General features: G+C 53.8%; 1 protein-coding gene across 2 annotated transcripts; it reads right to left on the reverse strand.

The window, feature by feature from the left end:
• Positions 1-4504: 4504 nt before the first annotated feature.
• On the reverse strand, positions 4505-18531 carry ST6GALNAC1 (ST6 N-acetylgalactosaminide alpha-2,6-sialyltransferase 1). 2 transcript variants are annotated; one of them, XM_053659018.1, is made up of 10 exons: positions 18411-18531; positions 16341-16556; positions 7929-8556; positions 6995-7163; positions 6668-6839; positions 6302-6440; positions 6047-6150; positions 5835-5924; positions 5660-5759; positions 4505-5382 (listed from the first exon to the last, which is right to left on the reverse strand). In XM_053659018.1, exons 2-10 carry the CDS (start codon positions 16469-16471, stop codon positions 5200-5202), a joined length of 1716 nt encoding a protein of 571 aa, XP_053514993.1. In that variant the 5' UTR covers positions 16472-16556; positions 18411-18531; the 3' UTR covers positions 4505-5199. The 2 variants fall into 2 exon arrangements, with proteins under 2 accessions (XP_053514993.1, XP_037013942.2); XM_037158047.2 differs by lacking the exon at positions 18411-18531 and having other exon boundaries at positions 16341-16979.
• Positions 18532-18899: the final 368 nt, after the last annotated feature.

The raw sequence follows: 18899 nt of genomic DNA on the forward strand, positions 1-18899 counted from the left end.
GACCAGCTTTGAACGGCTTGCATGCACACACTTTCCACAGGAGGTCAGCTCTGTTCCCCCATCTTTGACCCTGGACGGGCCTTGTGACGTTCTTCAGCCAACAGAACACAGTCAGAATGACTTGGGGGCCTCTGACAATCGGCCTCCAGTGGCTTTGTAGCTCCTGCTCTTGGGGAGCTCTGTCCGGCCCCTGCGGGGTGGTGGAGAACCTAGGCACCCAGCTGAGAGCCACATGCACTGCCAGACCGAGGCGTGAGGCCACCTCCAGCTCCAAGGCAGCCCCCAGGGGCCTGCAGCTGTTTGGGGAGCCCCAGCCCAGAGCATGAGGGACCTGATCCCAATGGAATCGTGAGCAAGCACATGGGCATTTTTGGAAGCCTCCGGATTTGGGGAGACCTAGAAGTCAGTTTCACCGGCAGCCTCGGCACTTCCTGTGGGGCCCGCACAGGGGGCTCCTGGTGGGCTCTCCGTCCACCCCTTGCTCCCAGTCCTGGAAGCCACTGTTGTTATTTCTGCTCAGATGCTAGACGCCGGCCTGGTCGCTCAGGAAGTATCAGCTGGCCAAAAAGTTCATCTGTTTTTTCCCATATAGTGGCTCTAGTAGCACTTAGTTGTCTTTAACTTTATTGGAAACAATTTTGTTAGATTGCAGTCTGACAGTCGTCCTATCAGTGTGCATTTAAAAAAGACACTTGTCAAAATTGGTGAATTTTCATGTAGTTATTTTAGTATTGAAGATGGAAGAAAATAAGCAACATTTTTGGCATGTTATGCTTTATTATTTTAAGAAAGGTAAACGTGCAGCTGAAACACAAAAAAAGCTTTGTGCAGTGGACGGAGAAAGTGCTGTGATGAATTGAATGTGTCAGAAGTAGTTTGTGATGTTTCTCGCTGGAGATTTCTTGCTGGATGACACAGTTGATAGCGATCAAATCGAAACATTAATTGGGAACAATCGACATTATACATGGGGGAGACAGCCCACATACTCGAAATATCCAAATCAATAAGGTTATTGGTGAAAATGAAAAATGTGTCTTTTAGTTCACAGAAAAAGCTAAAGGGACTTTTTGGCCAATCTAATACAAAGCTCTAAGCAGGCCAACAAGAGCGGCTATGTTAGGAGGGTTGCACAACAGAGGGAGGAAGGTCGAGTTCAACACCCAACTGTCACTCACTGACGGAGAAAGAGGGGAGGACCAGATGGGAACATTAACCAAGCAGTAGTTAGAGTCCTTTTAAGAAGATTCTATTAGAACATACAAAAAAAAAAAAAGTTCTGGGGCCAAAAAAACTCCCCCCAAACCACCATGATTTTTAAGTTAAAAAACTTATTAGATAACTTGAAAAAAGAGGATAGTCTTTGTTGAAATTCAAATAATTCATACACAGGGGGAAAAAGAAAAGTTAAAAAGATATAAATTGCAAAGCCAAGGAGACCTGGAGGACAGGCCACAGGGAGAAGGTGGGGAAAACACACAGTAATAGGCAAGCGATAAAGATGGCGCTGATCGGAGGAAAGGAGTGGGACCACAGAGCAGAGGGACTCACAGACCCCCAGGCAGGGGTGTCTCTGAGAGGATGGGCATCTAGACCTTTCCCCACGAACCTCTGGAGTCCAGGGACAAAGAAGCCTCCAATGTCAGGTAACTTTAAAAAGAGCAAGAATTAGCCTTGGCTGGTGTGGCTCAGTGGCTTGAGCACAGGCTGTGAACCAAAGGGTCCTGGTTCAATTCCCAGCCTGGGTTGCGGGCCAGTAGGGGGCGTGTGAGAGGCAACCACACATTGATGTTTCTCTCCCTCTCTTTCTCTAAAAATAAAAAAAGGAAATAAAATATTTTAAAAAATAAAAATATTTATACATTCACAAAGCTCCCCCAGCAAGAAGGGACGGATCTCTGCACCCAGCCGACTCCCGTTGTCTAAATGGTGCCCATCGAAGACAGGTCTGCCTGTCCCCTCACCCCAAACCCCTCTCACCAAGCCAACACTCTCTCTCGGACTCACACCCTACCACCCGGATGTGTCATTGAAACTTTTCTTCGGCCCCTAACGCTGAGATACTGACAGTCGTTGCAGTTTTGTGACACCCCCCTAATGACAAGCAGCAGTTGGATCCACACGAGGATGTACCTGGTGGGGAGGAAGTCTCCGTTGGTGGCAGGGCTTGCCTAGGCCGAGAGTCAACCGGTCATTTGGTGGAGGGTAGTGCCTGCAGGAAACGAGAGCAGCGCGGGCGGGCGCAGGGCCCGCCTATTTCCCTGCACTCCAGCCTCGTGCAGCTCACGATGGACACTCTGCGGTGTGCTGCGCCCCCATGTGCTATTTGCTTTCGGATCTTGCCGGTCTGGCGTGTGCGCACGGGTCAGGGCAAGGCCCTTGCGGCTGTGCACGCCTGCACAGAACGTGATGATCAGTGCATCCCACATTTTAGTATAAACCCATTTGCAAACAATTTTGAGGATAAAGTATATACATCCCCAGGCCCGGTGCGACTTATGCCTCTTCTGGGATCACTGGTGCTCGACTTTCACCTTTCCTGTGCCTACCGAGGTGCGGAACGATCAAGGACTTGGACGGCAGCCCTGGCGGTGGCCAATCTCCAGAGCCAACTCCAGGCCTCCCGCCCCTGGCACAGACTGGCTTGGGTCCGGCTTCTTAACCCTCCTCATTCCTGCACCGCACTGTCGACCCAGGGACCACTGTTCACTGTTACTACCCTTGTTTTCATAAACTTCAAAAACCCCAGCATGCTTCCCCACTACAAAAAGAGCAAAACCAGAAACCACTGACCTGGAAGTACCGGCAGAAGGAGGTGAACCAGCAGGAGACTGTGGGCGGTTGTCAGAGCTGCACTTTTTTGAGGGAGTTGGTGCTGTTCGTGTTTTATGCCTGTTTTTCGATTTGGGTTTTGGACCCCTTTCCTTTCACGTTGAGTTGTTTATATATTAAATATATTAATTCTTAATCTGTGATATAGGTGGCAAATATTTTTTCCAGTTTTTAAAAACTTGTCTTTGGTCCTATGATTTTTTTTAATCAAACAAAATGTTATCATTTATAGGGAGTCAAATGTATCCATTTTTTATTGCCTTTGAGCCATGTTTCAAAAACTTTTTCTTGCCCCCAGCCTAAGAAGCATTCACCCATGAGGTCTTAGTATGCTTGTCGTTTCATTTTTTTCACTACACCTCGGAGCCATCTGGAGTTCATCCTTGTGCCTGGTGTGGTTGCACCCCCAGTCTGATCTCTTCCCAAATGGCCATCTAGCGGTCCGAGCGCCATCCGTCACAAAGTCTGCCTGACCCAGTGATTTCCGCGTATACCTGGGGTCTCTGGACTTTCTATTCCATTCTTCCGGTCATCTGTCTACTGAAGACGCAAGTCTACCAAAATGTATTTTTGGTAGAGAACCCCAATCCCGCCTCCTCGAATTCAAACTCGGGCGACACTTATCTGGGTCCAAAGTGGAGTAAAATGGTGAGTTAACTCACTCTAAAGGTATCGGTCAACATAATTAGATAAGCCGTCAATAGAGGCACAAGAATGAGAAATCTGCATGCAGCTGATATGACAGGATGTGACAGAATCCACTACGTGTTATCAATATGGCAAGGAAGGAGGATAGAAAATCCACACACAGAAAGCCGTAGTTTTCATAGACAATATAGAGAAAACCCATTGACAACAGCAACACAGAAGATAAAATACTTAGCAAGAAATGTCCCAAAACTGTTCCAAGTCTACGTGAAGGAAACATTAAAACACTCCCCAAGGGCACAAAAGCAGGTTTGGGCAAATGCAGAGTTCTTAGAAAAGATGACTCAATGTAATTAATTTGTCAGTTCGCCCCCCCCCACCCCCCCGTTCATTTATACATTTAATGCAATTTGAATGGAAATACCAAAACATCCTTCCAGGTCGTAAACGGATGCTAAAACTCACGTGGCAGAATAAATATGTAAAAGGAGCTCCGGAAACAGAAAAAGAAAAGCTGGGCACTGAAGAGACTGGGGTGCCGAGATGCCGCCACCTGCCGCCCTGAGCTGGTACTGCAGCCTCTGGGCCAAGCAAATCCGGTCCTATTGGTGTTGATTACCTTTTGGACCCTGAGTGTCGTCTAAAAGGAGGGTTGGTTGCTGCTGCTGCTGCTGCCGCCGCCGCCTTTTTGTTTGCCTTTCATGCCCTCACCAAGGGCCCATATTCTGTGTAGCATCTTTAGAGTTCTGGGCTACAGAATCCAAATCCTGGGGACAGAGCTCAAAGCAGGAAATATCTGTGGTTTAGCCCTGATCCTTATCATGGGGTTTGATTGATGAGAGACTATAAGAATGAAAGAAGGGAGAAAAACTCGTTCCTTGTTGCATCAGCCGTTTTACACACAGGAATTTTTTTTAAATCCTCGTGAAATGGATACTCTAAAAGTCATGTTACAGACTGGAAAACAGTAGCCTAAGCAAATGTACAGGGATGGGTTTTTTAAAATATATTTTATTTATTTTTAGAGAGAGGGGAAGGGAGGGAGAAAGAGAGGAAGAGAAACATCAGTGTACAAGAGAAACATTTATAGATTGACTCTCATACATGTCCCAACCCAGGGCCTGGCCTACAAACCCAGGCAGGTGCCCTGAGTGGGAATTGAACCAGCGACCTTTTGCTTTGCTGGATGATACTCAACCAACTGAGCCATACCAGTCAGGGCCTCTCTTGTCATTTTTAAAATTTGACAATCCAAGGGCAAATAGGTCAGTGAGCGTTTTAAAGATGCTTGCGGCAGCCCTGTGTGCCAGCCGCGGTGCATTGGCTGAACATCGCTGCTTCAGACAATGTAGAGTGAAGATAAGTAACCACCCTCCAGGCTTCACAGCTGCTAAGTGCAAGATCTGGAATGCAAACCCAGATCCTTATTTCCCTCAATTCGGGCTCTTTCCCAGATGCCAAATAGCTTTTGAATAGTGACGGGTGATATTCAACAGAGATTTGTGCTGTCTGCTCATCACCTCATTCAGTTAAAATTTTTTGATCTCAAGAAAGAAGCCTTTCCTCCCCATCTTGGGAACAGGACCTTCGGCCGATTTCCAAGGTCTCCAAATCTCAGCCACCTGGCGCTGCAGGGTGTCCCTCTGTACAAATGTTCCCTCAGTGGCCTGGAGGGTCTGGGAGCCTGGTCCCCGCCTTAGAATGGTCCTGCTCAGATCTTCAGTTGGAAGTCACGGGACGCTGGTACAGTCTGATTATGCCTTCATCATGTAGCCGCTTCCAGAGCGTTCTCTCTAAGTTGAAGTCATGGTTGATATAGAAGACTGTCTTTTTCCACACCGTATCGTAGTAGTGATCCGAGAAGCGCTCGTGGTCCTTGGTGATGAAGCCATAGGCACTCACCTGAGGAAAGGCAGGAGGAGAAATAGGGCTCGCCGTGGCCCCTCCCACCCCCGTCCCAGCTGTCTCTCAGAGGCCAATTGTGTGTGTTGGGCGCTGGTGCTCTTTCTGGGTTTTGTCCCTCGAGGTCTGGGTGCAGGCCCCTGGGTGCACCCACGCAGCCACGCCCACTCTACCCATGGGGACGTGCGGCCAGCCCAGCTGCCGTCCCAGGCTGAACAGGCCCGGAACACACAGAGCAGTCTCCCCAGGTCCCCCTGCTCCTGCGGCACAGCCTCACCTGGTCACAGAGCTGGAGGGCAGTGAGCAGCAGGAGGGCCCCCGTAGTGGGGCGGTATATTCTCCAGTGGGCAGTGTCCAGGGTCTTAGACCTCAAAAACCTGTAAACACCCCCCGAACTGTCAGCAGGCTGCCAGGATGACAGGGCCCCAGCCACTCTGTGTCTCTGCCCCCACCTGTTCTTCATGTATCGGATGGCGTCTGGGTGCAGCAGCAGGTACCTGTCCAACTGCACCGTGTCCTGAAAAGCTTCCTGGGGCCTTCTCCTGTGGGCGGGCCCCTCGTTCAGGCTCAGTCCCCCACCTCATCTGGTAGGGGAACTGTCCCATCCTTCCCAGCCGCTGGCTACACAGCCCAGCCTGGGGGGGCGGGGAGGCCCAGTCAGTACCTGAACCAGAAAAGGCTCCTTTTCACGAGGGTCTGGTTCAGGAGCAGAGCTTCCAGCCAGTCGAAGTCCCGGGAGCCTTCCAGGAAGTGCAGGTAGCGGATGTCCTGGGGACCAAGGACAGCGAGTGGCCCAGGAGCCCTGCCTGTGGTCTGCCCTGCCGTTGCCCCCCCACCCCCCCCGGCTTGTATGAGCTTGTACCAGCTCTGCACTCCCTTCCCCAGAGACTGTGTGGCCAGGCCTATTCCTCCCGCTCACCTTCCCCACAGGCACGTGCTGGAAACCCCGACGGCCCAGTATGTAAAGTGACTGAGTCAGGGAGAAGGCAGTGAAGCCGTAGAAAGATGTCCGAGTACCCACGTCTTGTTCGTAGCCCTCGGTAACGGCTCCGCTCAGTCTGCGCAGGAAGACATGGATCAGACTGGATGCGTGAGCACCAGGGGGAGCGACGTGGAGGCGGGCGGCAAGAGGAAGGAGGGACGGGGAGGCCGCCGTCAGAAACGAAGGTTTTGGGGGAGCCCAGGAATTCCACCTTCCACATACAGGCACGGGAGACCCTGTCAGCTCTCAGAAGAGCCTGTCTTTGCAGGAAAGGCTGGGAGTGGGGGGCAAGGGACAGCTCACCGGAACACGTAGTCATGGCTGTCTATCTCTTGGCCCACGCGGGAGTTGTTCAGGATGCCCCCGTTACCCACCACGGCACAGCTGACGCACTGGGGGCTCCCAGCAGGGAGGTCGGCCAGGAGCAGCTGCTGCTGGGCCACCGGAGGGAAGTGTGTCACCACCTCCTGCACCACTGGAACAAGGGCGACCCTCCATTCAGAGCCCGGGGGTGGCCAGGGATCCTGGTGCATCATTTCTCCCAGGGCTGGTGGCCCCCAGGGAAGAGGCAGATTCAAGACCCAGAGCTCCGGCCCAGTGCACAGCCGGGTTCCTGGGGGTGGTACTCACAGGAGTAATTGAGCTCCATGAAGCCGAAGGGGGGTGGGAAATGCTCCAGGCGGTCCCACTCGCTCTGGTTGAAGCGTCTGGAGTCCAGGAAGAGGGTGAGGTTGGGCAGAAAGAGCTTCTGGAACCAGCGTGACTTGGAAGCTCTCACTTTCAGAGAGTCAGGGCAGGTCTGAATGCAGGAGGGCAGGTCAGGCAGGGCGGGGTGGGGAGGACCACGGTGGGGGTGGGGACAGGGGTGGGGGTGGGGGGCTGGGCTGAGTGGTGCGGGCGGGGGGGGGGGCCCAAAACTGGCCTTGGAGCCCAGAAGGCGCTGCCCCTGCTGCCTTGGCCATCCCTTTGGCAGGCCTGCCGTGGTCCGGAGGCTGCCCTTGGCCCTCAAGGTAAGCACACCCTTGTCAAGTGTGAGGGAAACGCAACAGCCTGAGGCGTGTGCGTGTTCTCCCGTGCTGTCGTATGTGTGGTTGCAACCGTGTGTCATCAGATATATTTTCAATGTCGTCCGCCTACGGGTGTTTTTCTCAGGGACGGAAGAGAGGGGCGCTGGTGGAATTCTCTCTGCAGAGGGCGAGGTGTTCCCAGGTGGTGCTAGCGCTGGGCACGGGGTTGGGTTTCTGGTCTGTTAGTCTCTGCCCGCCTCGTCCCTTACCCTCCCAGAGAGTGGGGATCAGGTGTCAAACCCCAGAACCGGGCTGCGCTCTGTCACCCTGATGGATGACCCTCCGGGCCTCGCAGGAGCTCTTTCTCACTCACACCTTCCCATGCTGCCTGGGCTGGGATTTGGGTTCGGGGGCCTGCCTTCTCCTCCCTCATTTGGGCCACAGGGAAGGAAGGATGGGGTGGAGCCTGGGAGCTGAGGGAGAGGGTGGGGGCAGGCTGAACGCCAGGAGGGGCGTCAGAGCAGGGGGGCTTAGGGCAGGGGCCGGGGAGAACTCACCGTCTGTAGGCCCCCCACGTCGAAGCTGTAGTTTTCCTCGAACTCCCACTTGGGCTCCGACTTGAAGCTGGCGGCCTGCAGCCTGGGGCGCCTCCGTGTGGTGAGGCCCTGGGAGGGCGCGGAGCTGGGGGTCGGCTGGGCTGGCCGCTTGGGCGGGGCCGTTGCTGTGGCCCCTCCTTTCGTCTTCCTCGCGGGTGGCGCTGCTGCCCTGGTGGTGCGCACCTCAGCCCGACGTTCCGGAATGGGTGTCGGGGGCTCCTCGGGCACTGTCCTCGTGGCTGCTGGCCTTTCGTTCTTGCCCCCCCTTCCTCCCGGGGTCCTCGTGTCCTGCCTCCTCGGCCACAGTGCCTCTGTCCTGTTGGAGGCCCTCCCCTTGTCCTGACTTCTCCGGGACAGCATGTCCGCCGTGGTGTCATTTCTCTCTGGACTCTTGACCGACGCCGTCCTTGCCGTGCCAGGTGCTCTGGCTTCCGTGTGGCCCGTGGCCTGCGGGCGCTGCTGCGGTGCGCCGCTCCCCTGCGCGGACCCTCCACGGGCAGGGGTTTTCCTCTCCACGGTGGGTGCTGGGGGCGTGGCCTTCTGCAGCAACTCTAACGCCTGTTCTTTAACGTTCTCTGTATCCTGAGGCCTGCAGACAGAGACAACTTTTGGTGGCGATTATAGAAGCAGGTCAGGGGGTGACCAGGTCGTCCTCGGGCTGCAGGCCGACTGCAAACCCGGCCTCTGTGCTGGCTCCTCCCGGGCTCCCGAGGGCACCGGGTCCTGGACTGGGAATTCTGGAGCCAGTGTGTGTGGCCCTGGTCCTGTCACCTCACAGCTGCCTGATGCAGTCGACCTTTTATCTCTTAAATGAAGCACAGGGAACAGAGGGAACCTTGTGCAAAGAAAATGGGAAAGACGCATCTATGTTGAGACTAGAGCTGCCGACCCCGACTTTGAAATCGAGATCTCTGAGAAGGGCCTGCCGTGCAGACTGACTTCCGACACTGTGTATAGACCGACAGTGTCTCGCTGGCCTCGCCCCGAAGCCCTTTCGCACTCAGAAAGTGCAGGTCCAGAGCTCCTCGTGCCTGCCATGCGCTGCCATGTTAGATGCTGGGGATGGTGAAAGGCGTGTTTCCCAGCCACAGGCAGGAGGAACTGCAGTGCGGGGCCCGTTGTGTCATTAGGATGCGAAACACGTGTTGGACCCTGGCCGGTGTGGCTCAGCGGGTTGGGCGTCAACCCACAAAGCGAGAGCTCGCAGGTTCAGTTCCCTGTCAGGGCACATGCCGGGGCTGCGGGCTTGGCCCCGGTCAGGGAGGCCTGCAAGAGGCTGCAGGTTGATGTTTCTGTCTCTCGCATAGATGTTTCTCTCCCTCTCTTTCTCCCTCCCATTCCCTCTCTCTAAAATAAATGAATAAATAAAATCTTAAAAAAACAAAACCAACCCAAAACCTGTCGCCTTAGAGTAGGGGGCGCACGTGTCATCAGCTCAGTGGGTGTGAAGGAAGGGGTCCTGTCTGGGCACCAGGGAAGCGAGGAAGGCTTCCCAGGGGGGCTCCCCTCCAAAGGGCGTTAGGGGTGCGGGGGAGGAAGTCTCAGTCCCGGGAACGTGAAAATGCACGGTGTGTGGGAGCTGCTGAGTAATGATGAAGCGGAGTGGGCTGGGGCAGCGCTCGGTCCCCCACGGGCAGGCAGGGCCAGGTCATTATCAGCGTTCTGTGTCCGAGGGAGGACTTTACACTCGACCGTCTGTTTGCCCATCCAGGGGGAGCGATGGAAGGATTTCCAGAGGGAGGCTGGGGTCGGGGGAGGGGGCTGAAGGGCAGGGCGGGTCACACAGAGATTCCCACCCAGAATGCTTTCTCCAGCCCCCGCGGAAGATGGATCGTGGTGGCTGGCCTGACTCCCAGCACTCGAGGTCCGGGGCTCCAGGGACTGGATCCACTTTATTTTCTGCTTTATTGTGAGGCTGTCAAAGGTATCAGTTTGTGCAAGTTTGTGTCAGGTGTTCTGCTGAGGAAAACATGGGGCCCCTGCTCTGCACAGTCCTTCAGCTGGACTTCCTGTGTGGGGCCCCCATGCTGCACGGGTCTGGGGGACGCCAGGAGCCTTGGATGAAAGAATCTCCCTCTCTCGTGACCTAACCACGATGCAGATGGATTTCCAGGTGTCCTTACTCTTCCCTGGGCTGGGGCTCCCTCACCTGGCTTGGTCTCTCGACCCGAGCTCCATCCTCCATTTCCGCCACTCTCGTGCTAAGCCACACGTAACAGCCTTACTGAGGTTGCGCGGGGGGGGGGGGAGAGCGCACGCAGCGGGCCGCCAGGCGGACCGAGGGAGCACCCCCGCACCTCCGAGTATGAGCCGCTGTGACCGGGAGAAACCTTCCGACCTGCCCGGCCCTCGGGGGTCTTACTATGTGTACCATGTGCTGTGGCTGCTGCTTCTGAGAGGAGTCCGCTGTCCGCGTTAATGGAAAGCAGGTGCTGCGCCCCTGGCACAAAATACAGACTCAGCCAAAAACTTCCCTCCCTCCTCTCCCTTTCCCCCAGAGGTGCCTCGTTTCCTGCCGCCCCTGACTCTCCCCGTGCGAGCTGCAGTTCTTGGGGCTGCTTTATGATTTATGGAAAGTCCTAGCAATGACCCAGGTAGAGACAAAATTGTGTTGCTACATTTCACGTCAGTTTCCTATAATTAAACGCACCTGTGATCGCTAGGGAAGTGAGCCTTGACATAGGCATTACCGATTCCCAGGTGTGGCCGTTACTGAATATTCTAATTGCCTCCATCCGCAGATTGGGTGCCCTGCGTCTGTCTTGGCCGGAACTTACACACCATGGGCTGGGTGAGGGTGGGGTGGGGAGGGGAGCATCTTTTTTCTGTTAAGAGTCCCTGGTTCCGAGGGATGGGCAAATCAATCGCAGATCACATCCAAGCCAAAAGCAATTTAATATCGCCATCTCTTTGGGAAGTAAAAAATCTAAGATATCACACTTTGAAAAATAAACATGTCAGTCCTGGCTGGTGCGACCCAGTGGATTGAGTGCTGGCCTGTGAACCGATGGGTCACTGGTTCGATTCCAGGTTGGGGTACGTGCCCAGGTAGTAGGCCAGGTTCCCAGTTGGGGGTGTGTGAGAGGCAAACCAATTGATGTACCTCTCACATGTTTCTCTCCCTTTCTTTCTCCCTCCCGTCCCCTCTCTCTAAAAGTTAATAAATAAAATCTTTTTTAAAGGTTTTATTTATTTATTTTTAGAGAGGAAGGGAAGGAGCGAGGGAGAGAAATATCAATGTATGGATGCTTCTCCTGCATCCCCTGCTGGGAACTGGCCTGCAACCCAGGCATGTGCCCTGACTGGGAATCGAACCACGATCTTTTGGTTCACAGGCCCGCACTCAATCCACTGAGCTACACCAGCCAGGGCTAATAAATAAAATCTTTAAAAAATAAATAAATCGTAGAGGTGAGGCCAGCCAGGGGTGTCCAAACTTCCGGCGTCTCTGGGCCACACTTGGAGAAGAAGAGCTGTTTTGGGTCACACATTAAGTACACAGACACTAACAAAAACAAAAAAATCTCATCTGTTTCAAGTACAGTTTGCAGTTTTCTGTTGGGCTGCATTCGTAGCCATCCTGGGCCACAGGCCACCTGTGGGCCGCGGCCGGACGCCCTTGGGAAGCTTCCTGCAGATTCCCAGTTTAGGACGTTTGGGCGAGGGCGGCAGGGCTGATGGACGTCGAGTCTCAATGTTCTCTGCGGAAAACTAGAGACTAAGTTGCTCACGTTCACTATCTGACTTTGCCCAGCGGAGGGCGTGCTCGTCCCCGCAGGAGACTTTGTTTTGTTCATTTCTACGGCCCCAGCACAGGCCTGGCACAGAGTGGGGACTCCATACATGTTTGTGAATAAACTAATATGAATATATATATGTATATTAAAACTCTCAGTCTATACAAAATAACAAGAATGGTTTCCCCCTGACCCCCAAATTCAGTCTAATTCAGTTTAAACCTCCAGATGTCATGAGTTCAAAGCTCTTTTCCTATCCACTCCCCCCCCCCCGCCCTGCGCACACACACGTCTACCCCCAGCCAGGCCAGAGCTCAGAGCTCCGGTGGGCGAGAGGTGGGGGAAGCTGGAAGGAGGGGCAGTAAGAATTACCATTCGACTGTGAGAACTGTCGCTTCCTTTTGAAAGCCTAGCTCTACCGGTGTGATCGCTGAACTGGCCACCTGTCGGGGGTGGGGGGCAGCCGTCTCAGCTAGCACTGAAGTTCATGGGTGTCTGTCTGATGCTGATGTGGTGGACTATGCAGGGTCAGTGAATGTGGTTTTCCTTGGGGACAGGGGGCGGGCACTCCTTTGTACTGAGGACCTCCTCACGAAGGTCCCACGCGTCCCTCCTCCCCGACAGCATTCCGTGTCCCCAAACACTTTTCTGGAGTGGACGTCCCATCCCTTGGTCCCAGGAGGCAACTGGGTGGTTCTGGGGCTCTGATGGCTCCATGGTACCACGGACATGCTGAGTGGCCCTCCACGGGACCCTGGGCTGTGAGGACCCCGGGCTGGGCAGGAGGGCGGGGCCTTCTTCCCAGCTACATTGCACCACGGACGACTCCAGCCACCTTCCACCTTCAGAAACCTCTACACTGGAAAACGGTCACTGGGCTACTTGCCTCTCCCTGTCACTCCGGGGCCTGAGGCATCGGCTGGGGAAGGAGACCAAGGTGGCCTGGTCAGGTGAGTTGGTGTCCTTCAGCCCAGTCCCACCCCCAAAGGGTCTCGCCAGAAATACTGGAACCCTCTGAGCTTCTCTCCCTCCCTCATCTTCTTATTTAAACTAGATTGAGTTGGGTTTTTATCACTTGCAATTGGAAGATTTCCGAGATCTCAGAAAGATGGCGGCGCAGGCAGACATGACTGGTCTCGTCGCCCAACCACATCAGAACTACAACTGAAATACAGAACAACCACCACTCAGAAACATCAGAAATTGAGCTGAATGAAACTCTGACAACTATAGAATTACAGAAATCACATCCATCAAGGCCGGTAGAAGGGGTGCCCACTCGAAATGCGGTGGTCTCTCACCCGCTCATGGTGGTTAAAAATTCGGGAGCGGTGTCCCAGGAGCGAGGGGTCCCAACCGCACACCAGGCCCCCAGCTCAGGGGTCCAGTGCCAGGAAAATAAGTCCCCACAACTTCTGGCTGTAAAAACCAATGAGTTGGTGGGAGAAACTGCCAGAGCCCTGAGCACTTCCTCTTAAAAAACTCACAGTCAGACTCACCTACTCAGACTCACTCTCTCTGAGCTCCAGCTCCGGGGTGGCAGCTGGAAGGGCACCAGTGGCATTTGGGGACAGGCTGAAGTGCCTGGCATCAAGGTGGGCAGAGGCCATTGTCCTTTTCTAAGTCCTCCCTTCTGCAAAGCCAGGGAGCTGGCAGCCTGGTGCCAGGTCCCAGACTCCACCAACCAGGCTGACACTGCTCGACCCGCCTGGAAGATCCCCAGACACTGCCCCACCCAGATTACGGGCCCCCCCAAGCTGCTTTTCCATTTGAATGGCTGGTCTTGTCTCATGCTTCACAACTTTCTAAATCCTATCAAACAAGCAACAGCTGGTCTCAGTGAGCCCCAGGCCCTAGCAGCAGCCAGCCTAGATTCACAGCTTGGCTTCACCTGGGAATCTCCAAGCCCAGCACGGTAGCAGCCACCTCAGATGGCTTTATAGCTCAGGAACGGCAGCCCCAGGCAAAGCACAGGTGCAGACTGACCTTGGCCTGCTCCACCCAGGAAACCCCAGGGCCAGCGCACTCAGTGGACAGCTACAGGGCACATTAGAGCACTACCACCCTGCCCCTGCACAGCTGATCCTCCACAGAGGGTGGACGCTGGTGGTCAGTGGGCACAGCCAGTCCTTGCAGCTCACTGGCCTGGGCAAATCCCTCCCACTGACCTGCCGCCAACAACAACTGAGGCTCAACTACAAGAGGAGGGTGCAGTCAATCCACACAGAGTGCGCACCTCAAGTACCCACAGCTTGGGTGATAGGGGAGGCTGTGCCACTGGACACTACAGGACACCTGCTGCATTAGGCCACACGACCAAGACAAGGAGGCATCGCTGCCCTCCCTAATACACAGAAACAAACACAGGGAGGCTGCCACATGAGGAGACAAAGAAACATAGTCAAAGTGAAAGAACAGACCAAAACTCCAGAAAAAGAGGTAAATGAAATGAAGACAAGCAACCGATCAGATGTAGAATTCAAAACCCTGATTATAAGGATGCTCAAGAAACTTAGTGAGGACCTCAGCAGCATAAAAAAGACCCAGTCAAAATGAAGGATACACTAATTGAAATAAAGAACAATTTACAGGAAAAAATAGTAGAGTGGATGAAGCCGAGAATGAAATCAATGACTTGGAACGTAAGGACGCAAACGACAGCCAATCTACTAGTAAAGATGTTAGGAGACATTATGAAGGATACTTTATATGACTTTGGGCTGGGGACAGAGTTTCCTAAGAACTGCACCAAGTCCAGTGGCCATAAAGGAAAAGACAGACAAATGTTATGTGTATGCAAATCACTCATATATCACACAAGATAAACGACACAACGAAACAAGCCCCCTCCACCCCGAACGCCAGGCTGGAGAGAACACGGAAATACCGGTCCAAATATAACCAGACAGGGCGGATAGTCCTCATACACAGAAAGGCTCCCATGAATCAGAAAAATAATTTAATTTTTTAATAAAGCAAAAGATATGAACAGGTTGTTCATTACAAAATACAAATGAGTCATAGACTTAAGAGGATCCTCAAATTCCCCAGAGGCCTGAGAAATGCAAACAGAAAAGGGAAACGCCCTGTCCCATGTCAGAGGGTTCAGTGTCAACATCAGCGATGCCCAGGGTCACCACAGAGGACAGAGAGTTAATTCTCACGCTGGTTCATGGAGCCTTTTCACGGGCTGATTCGATGGTGTCATTGACATGCAGTGTGAACATAGCCATTATCTTGGCAATTCCACTTCTAGAAGCCTACCCGGAGACATGCTCAGGTAAGCACACAAAGGTACGTGGAAAATGAGTGGCCACCCTAGTGTCAGTGGAGAGGAACTAGTTAAAGAAATTGTATCCAGTCGACAGAACACTACACATCCATGAAAAAGGAGGGAGAAGAGCTGCACACGCCGGGGGAAGGATATCCGTGATGCAGCGTTGATTTAAAAAGCAATCCAGACGGCACAGTGAAGAACCACCGATCTCCTCTCCTCTCCCTCCCTTCCTCTCTCTAAAAATAAATAAATGAGTAAATAAAATTAAAAAAAAAAAAAAAAAGCTGACCCGTGGAACAGGTGCATCTGTCTATCATCCGCCTCTCTCTCTGTTGACCTACCATTCACCCATGAAGTGCAGTATGACATAAAGAGCACAGGCTATGGAACCGAAACGCTGGGTTTGAATCCTGGCCCTGAAACTTATTAGCAGGGTGAACAGGGTGTGGGTAAGTCACGGAGGCTCGGTGTTTCAGGATAGACATCATCGTCAGAATTTACGATCGTGCCTGGCATCTAGAGAGTATTATAATCACATAATAACGATGCATACACCCAGATATAAAGAGGGGTCACCCCAGAAGAGTGGGCGGAGATCGGGTGTATGTAACGGAGAGGCCCCCACTTCTTGCTTCGCCTTTCTGTATTTTTTTTAAACTTCACAAGAACCTGTATTACTTTTAAATTGTAAGAATTGTGAAACAAGATGTTTAAAAATTGAGTCGAGAGCCCTGGCTGGTTTGATTCCCAGTTCAGGGCACCTTCCTGGGTTGCAGGCCAGGCCCCCAGTAGGGGGTGCACAAGAGGCAACCACACATTGGGGTTTCTCTCCCTTTCTTTCTCCTTCCCTTCCCCTCTCTCTAAAAATAAATAAATAAAATCTTTTAAAAAATTGAGTCTAGAAAGAACAGGGTCCCTAAGAAAACTGGTCTAGAAGATCCCTTCAAAGGATTAACTTGGTGCCCAGAATGTAAGCGGCAGCCAGAAGTGACAGATTTCTGAAGGAAGGTGTGATCTGAAATGAACGGAGACTGGCAGGTAGGAATTATTAACCCCAAAGCCGCTCAGCGAACTCACGGTCCCAGATCGGGGAGAACACTCTTGCTTGGAATCTCTGCCTTTTGGAGACAGCTCAGGAGTTTTAAACTCCTGCCTGCGTTTCCTCGGCACACCAGCCCCGTGGCCTCGGGGGCCGCCTCGTCGTCCCCCAGGCTTCCGCTTGGATTGTTCTCGGCACTGGTTCTTGCTCCCCGACACCCATGTGGACACGGCGATGTCACGGAGTCCCCCAGATCTCCCCCCAGAGTTCCCATTTCCTCTAGTAAGTGAGGGTGAGCCGGGGAAGGGTGGGGATCTTACCTGGTGTTAGGCTTTGTGTTAGGTTCCTTGACGAAGGAGGACAGGGCGAACAGGAAGAAAATCAACACGACTGCAGTCAAGAGCCAGAGAGCTTGGCGCAGGCACCCGGGACTCGGCAGGTAGGACCTCATGGCGGTGGGTTGGGTTCTCGGGAAACCCGAGGTCCTGCAGCTCCGACACGGGATGGACCGCGGTGGGATGGACCGCTGGGCTATCCTGGGTGGGGAGTACACACACCTTTGTCCTCCTGGGAGCCACTCTGATAAACACCGAACCTCTGCGCCCTTGCCAGGGGGCGAGGAGCCGCTGTGGCTGCTTTTATGGAGGATTACGGGCTGGCACGACCGGGGAAAACCTCTTTTGTTCGAACAGGTTCCCGTTCCTTTCTGAGTCTCGGAAGCCAGTTTCTGAATGTGAAGCTTTATGAGAAACACATGAGATGGACCCTCACATTCATTCGGTCCCCAATCCTGGGGCACCCTGGACAAGGGCATGGGCTGACAGAGCCTTGCATGGCCTCCACACCCAACGTGAGTCTCAGGGGAAAGATAGGGGACCCTTTGGGGCTGGGACCCCCGCGTGATCACTGCCCTGAGAGACCGTCCTTAGCATGTAGAGGAACAGCTGTCAATCTTGGGGTCGCGGCAGAGTCACCGGGGGGCCTTGGAGACGTCCTGATGCTCAGGCTGCACCCTAACCAATGAAACCAGAATCTCTGGGTGGGTGTCTTCCGGGTGTGGGTGCTTTTCAGTTCCCGGTGACCTAGTTGTGTGACCTTGTTGAGAACTACCGACTTATTGGTGTTGGAGAACTGTCAGGTGGGTCGTTATAAATGAGCAAAGTTTGCTTTGCAGCGCGCTTATCAGGACCTGGCACCAAGAAGCCTGCCTCCTGAACTTCCCGCAGTTGGGTGACCTGCCTCCTTCCTGTAACTTTGGATGAGCTCCTTACATTTCTGGGCTCACCTACAAATGGGAAAAGCGGGGCATCTACCTTGTGCGATTATGATGAAGGTGCTATTGAAGGGCGGCACCCGCCCTTCAGTTCGGCCTTGTCACCTGCAGACAGGAGCATGGCCATGACCTGTATACCTGCAGCAGGTGCACCCAGAGCCAGGCCGCGTGGCACCCATGCAGACCCCCAGCCTCTCCAGAGTCTGGGCACTGTCAGCAACCCCACTTCAAAGTCAAGGGGATTGCCTCTAGGGACGAGCAGCTCGGCCAAGGTCGAAGAGTGAGCCTCTGGCTTGGGGACCACGTTCCGCTGACCTGGAGGCTTGTCCTCCCCTGAAGCACAGCGCACCTCTGAGAAACCGTGTACTCTGCCTTGATATGAAAAGCAAAATACCTAACACTAGCGGTGAAGGGACACCTCGGAGAAATGACGTGGAAATCAGCCGTAGAAAAGAGCACATTCAGAGAAGCAGCAGGTTATTCAGTTTAAAAATGTTGCTCACAGCGCGTCCCACAGGTACTGGAAAGCAGGTGTGTTCAAGGAGCGAAGGTCGCAGGTGTGTCCTGGAGGGGTGGGGCTCTGAAGGTTTTGGGAGCCGGCCCACCGCTCACACCGGGCCTCTTCCGTTCCTCTGAACACGGCTTTCGATGCTGGACCCAGAGTCCTTGGCCTTGCGTGGGGGGGTGGGGGGAGGGTACACCGAGCAACGCTTAAACAACCTTCTCCAAGGGGGTCGAAAAGGTCAGAACGTGCTTCCGACTGGCTGAGAGGAGCCCAGAGCACTGACAGGCGTCCTGTTCCCACCCCGTTTTTTCTTTGTCCCCGCGGCACCGCTGGGGGGGAGGGGCTGCGAGCGCGGGGGGGGGGCAGGGGGCGGGGCGGGGAGCCGCTGCCCAGGTGGCTCAGGTGCAGCCGCTCCTGGCTCTCCAAGCGCACCTGGCCTGTCGGCGCTCGCTCACAGGTTCCCTAAACCTTCTCAGCAAAGTCATCGCTCTGCCGTAATGGACCCTTCTCACTGGCTCTGCCTGCACACTTGGCCAAGCAACTGCCCTCCGCCCTGGTGCCGGTGAGCACTGCCACGCCAACCAGGTGCACAGTGGGAAGGCGTTTTCTTACCTACAGCGTTGGTTCCGACTCAACCCAGCGTCTCTCTCACCTCACCGGTGTCTGAAGAAGACACGGGCTCTCAGTGTTCTGACCCCCACAGAGCGTGGCAGTCTGTTGACCTCCAGAGTGTAAAGCTTGGGCACAGCCTGTGCTTCTGCACCCTCCAGGGAGTGTTGAACTTGGGCGTTCAGGAAGCCAGCTGGGGAAGGTGGGATCATCCTGAGTTCTAGCTTCCTGGTTCTCGGCGTCCAGCCCAGAGCTGCGTCCTGTGTGACTGAGCCCAAGGGGAGAGATGAAGAAATACAGATTTTAGTGGAAACGGACTTTCCGATAGTTTTTTGAACATCATCCCAATTTGCATGTTTGGTGAGGTCTGCTTTCCTTTTTAAGCTAAAGCTTCTGACTTCAGTCTTTTTCTGTTCTCTCTTTTTTAATGCACCAGCCAACAGGCTGCGTGAGAGCTTATATGCAGAGACACGCCCTCAGAGGGTGTTCGGG

The sequence above is a fragment of the Artibeus jamaicensis genome, unplaced genomic scaffold (assembly GCF_021234435.1).
Source record: "Artibeus jamaicensis isolate MK-2021 breed Jamaican fruit bat unplaced genomic scaffold, CSHL_Jam_final contig_2259, whole genome shotgun sequence".
NCBI classification, from domain to species: Eukaryota; Metazoa; Chordata; class Mammalia; order Chiroptera; family Phyllostomidae; genus Artibeus; species Artibeus jamaicensis.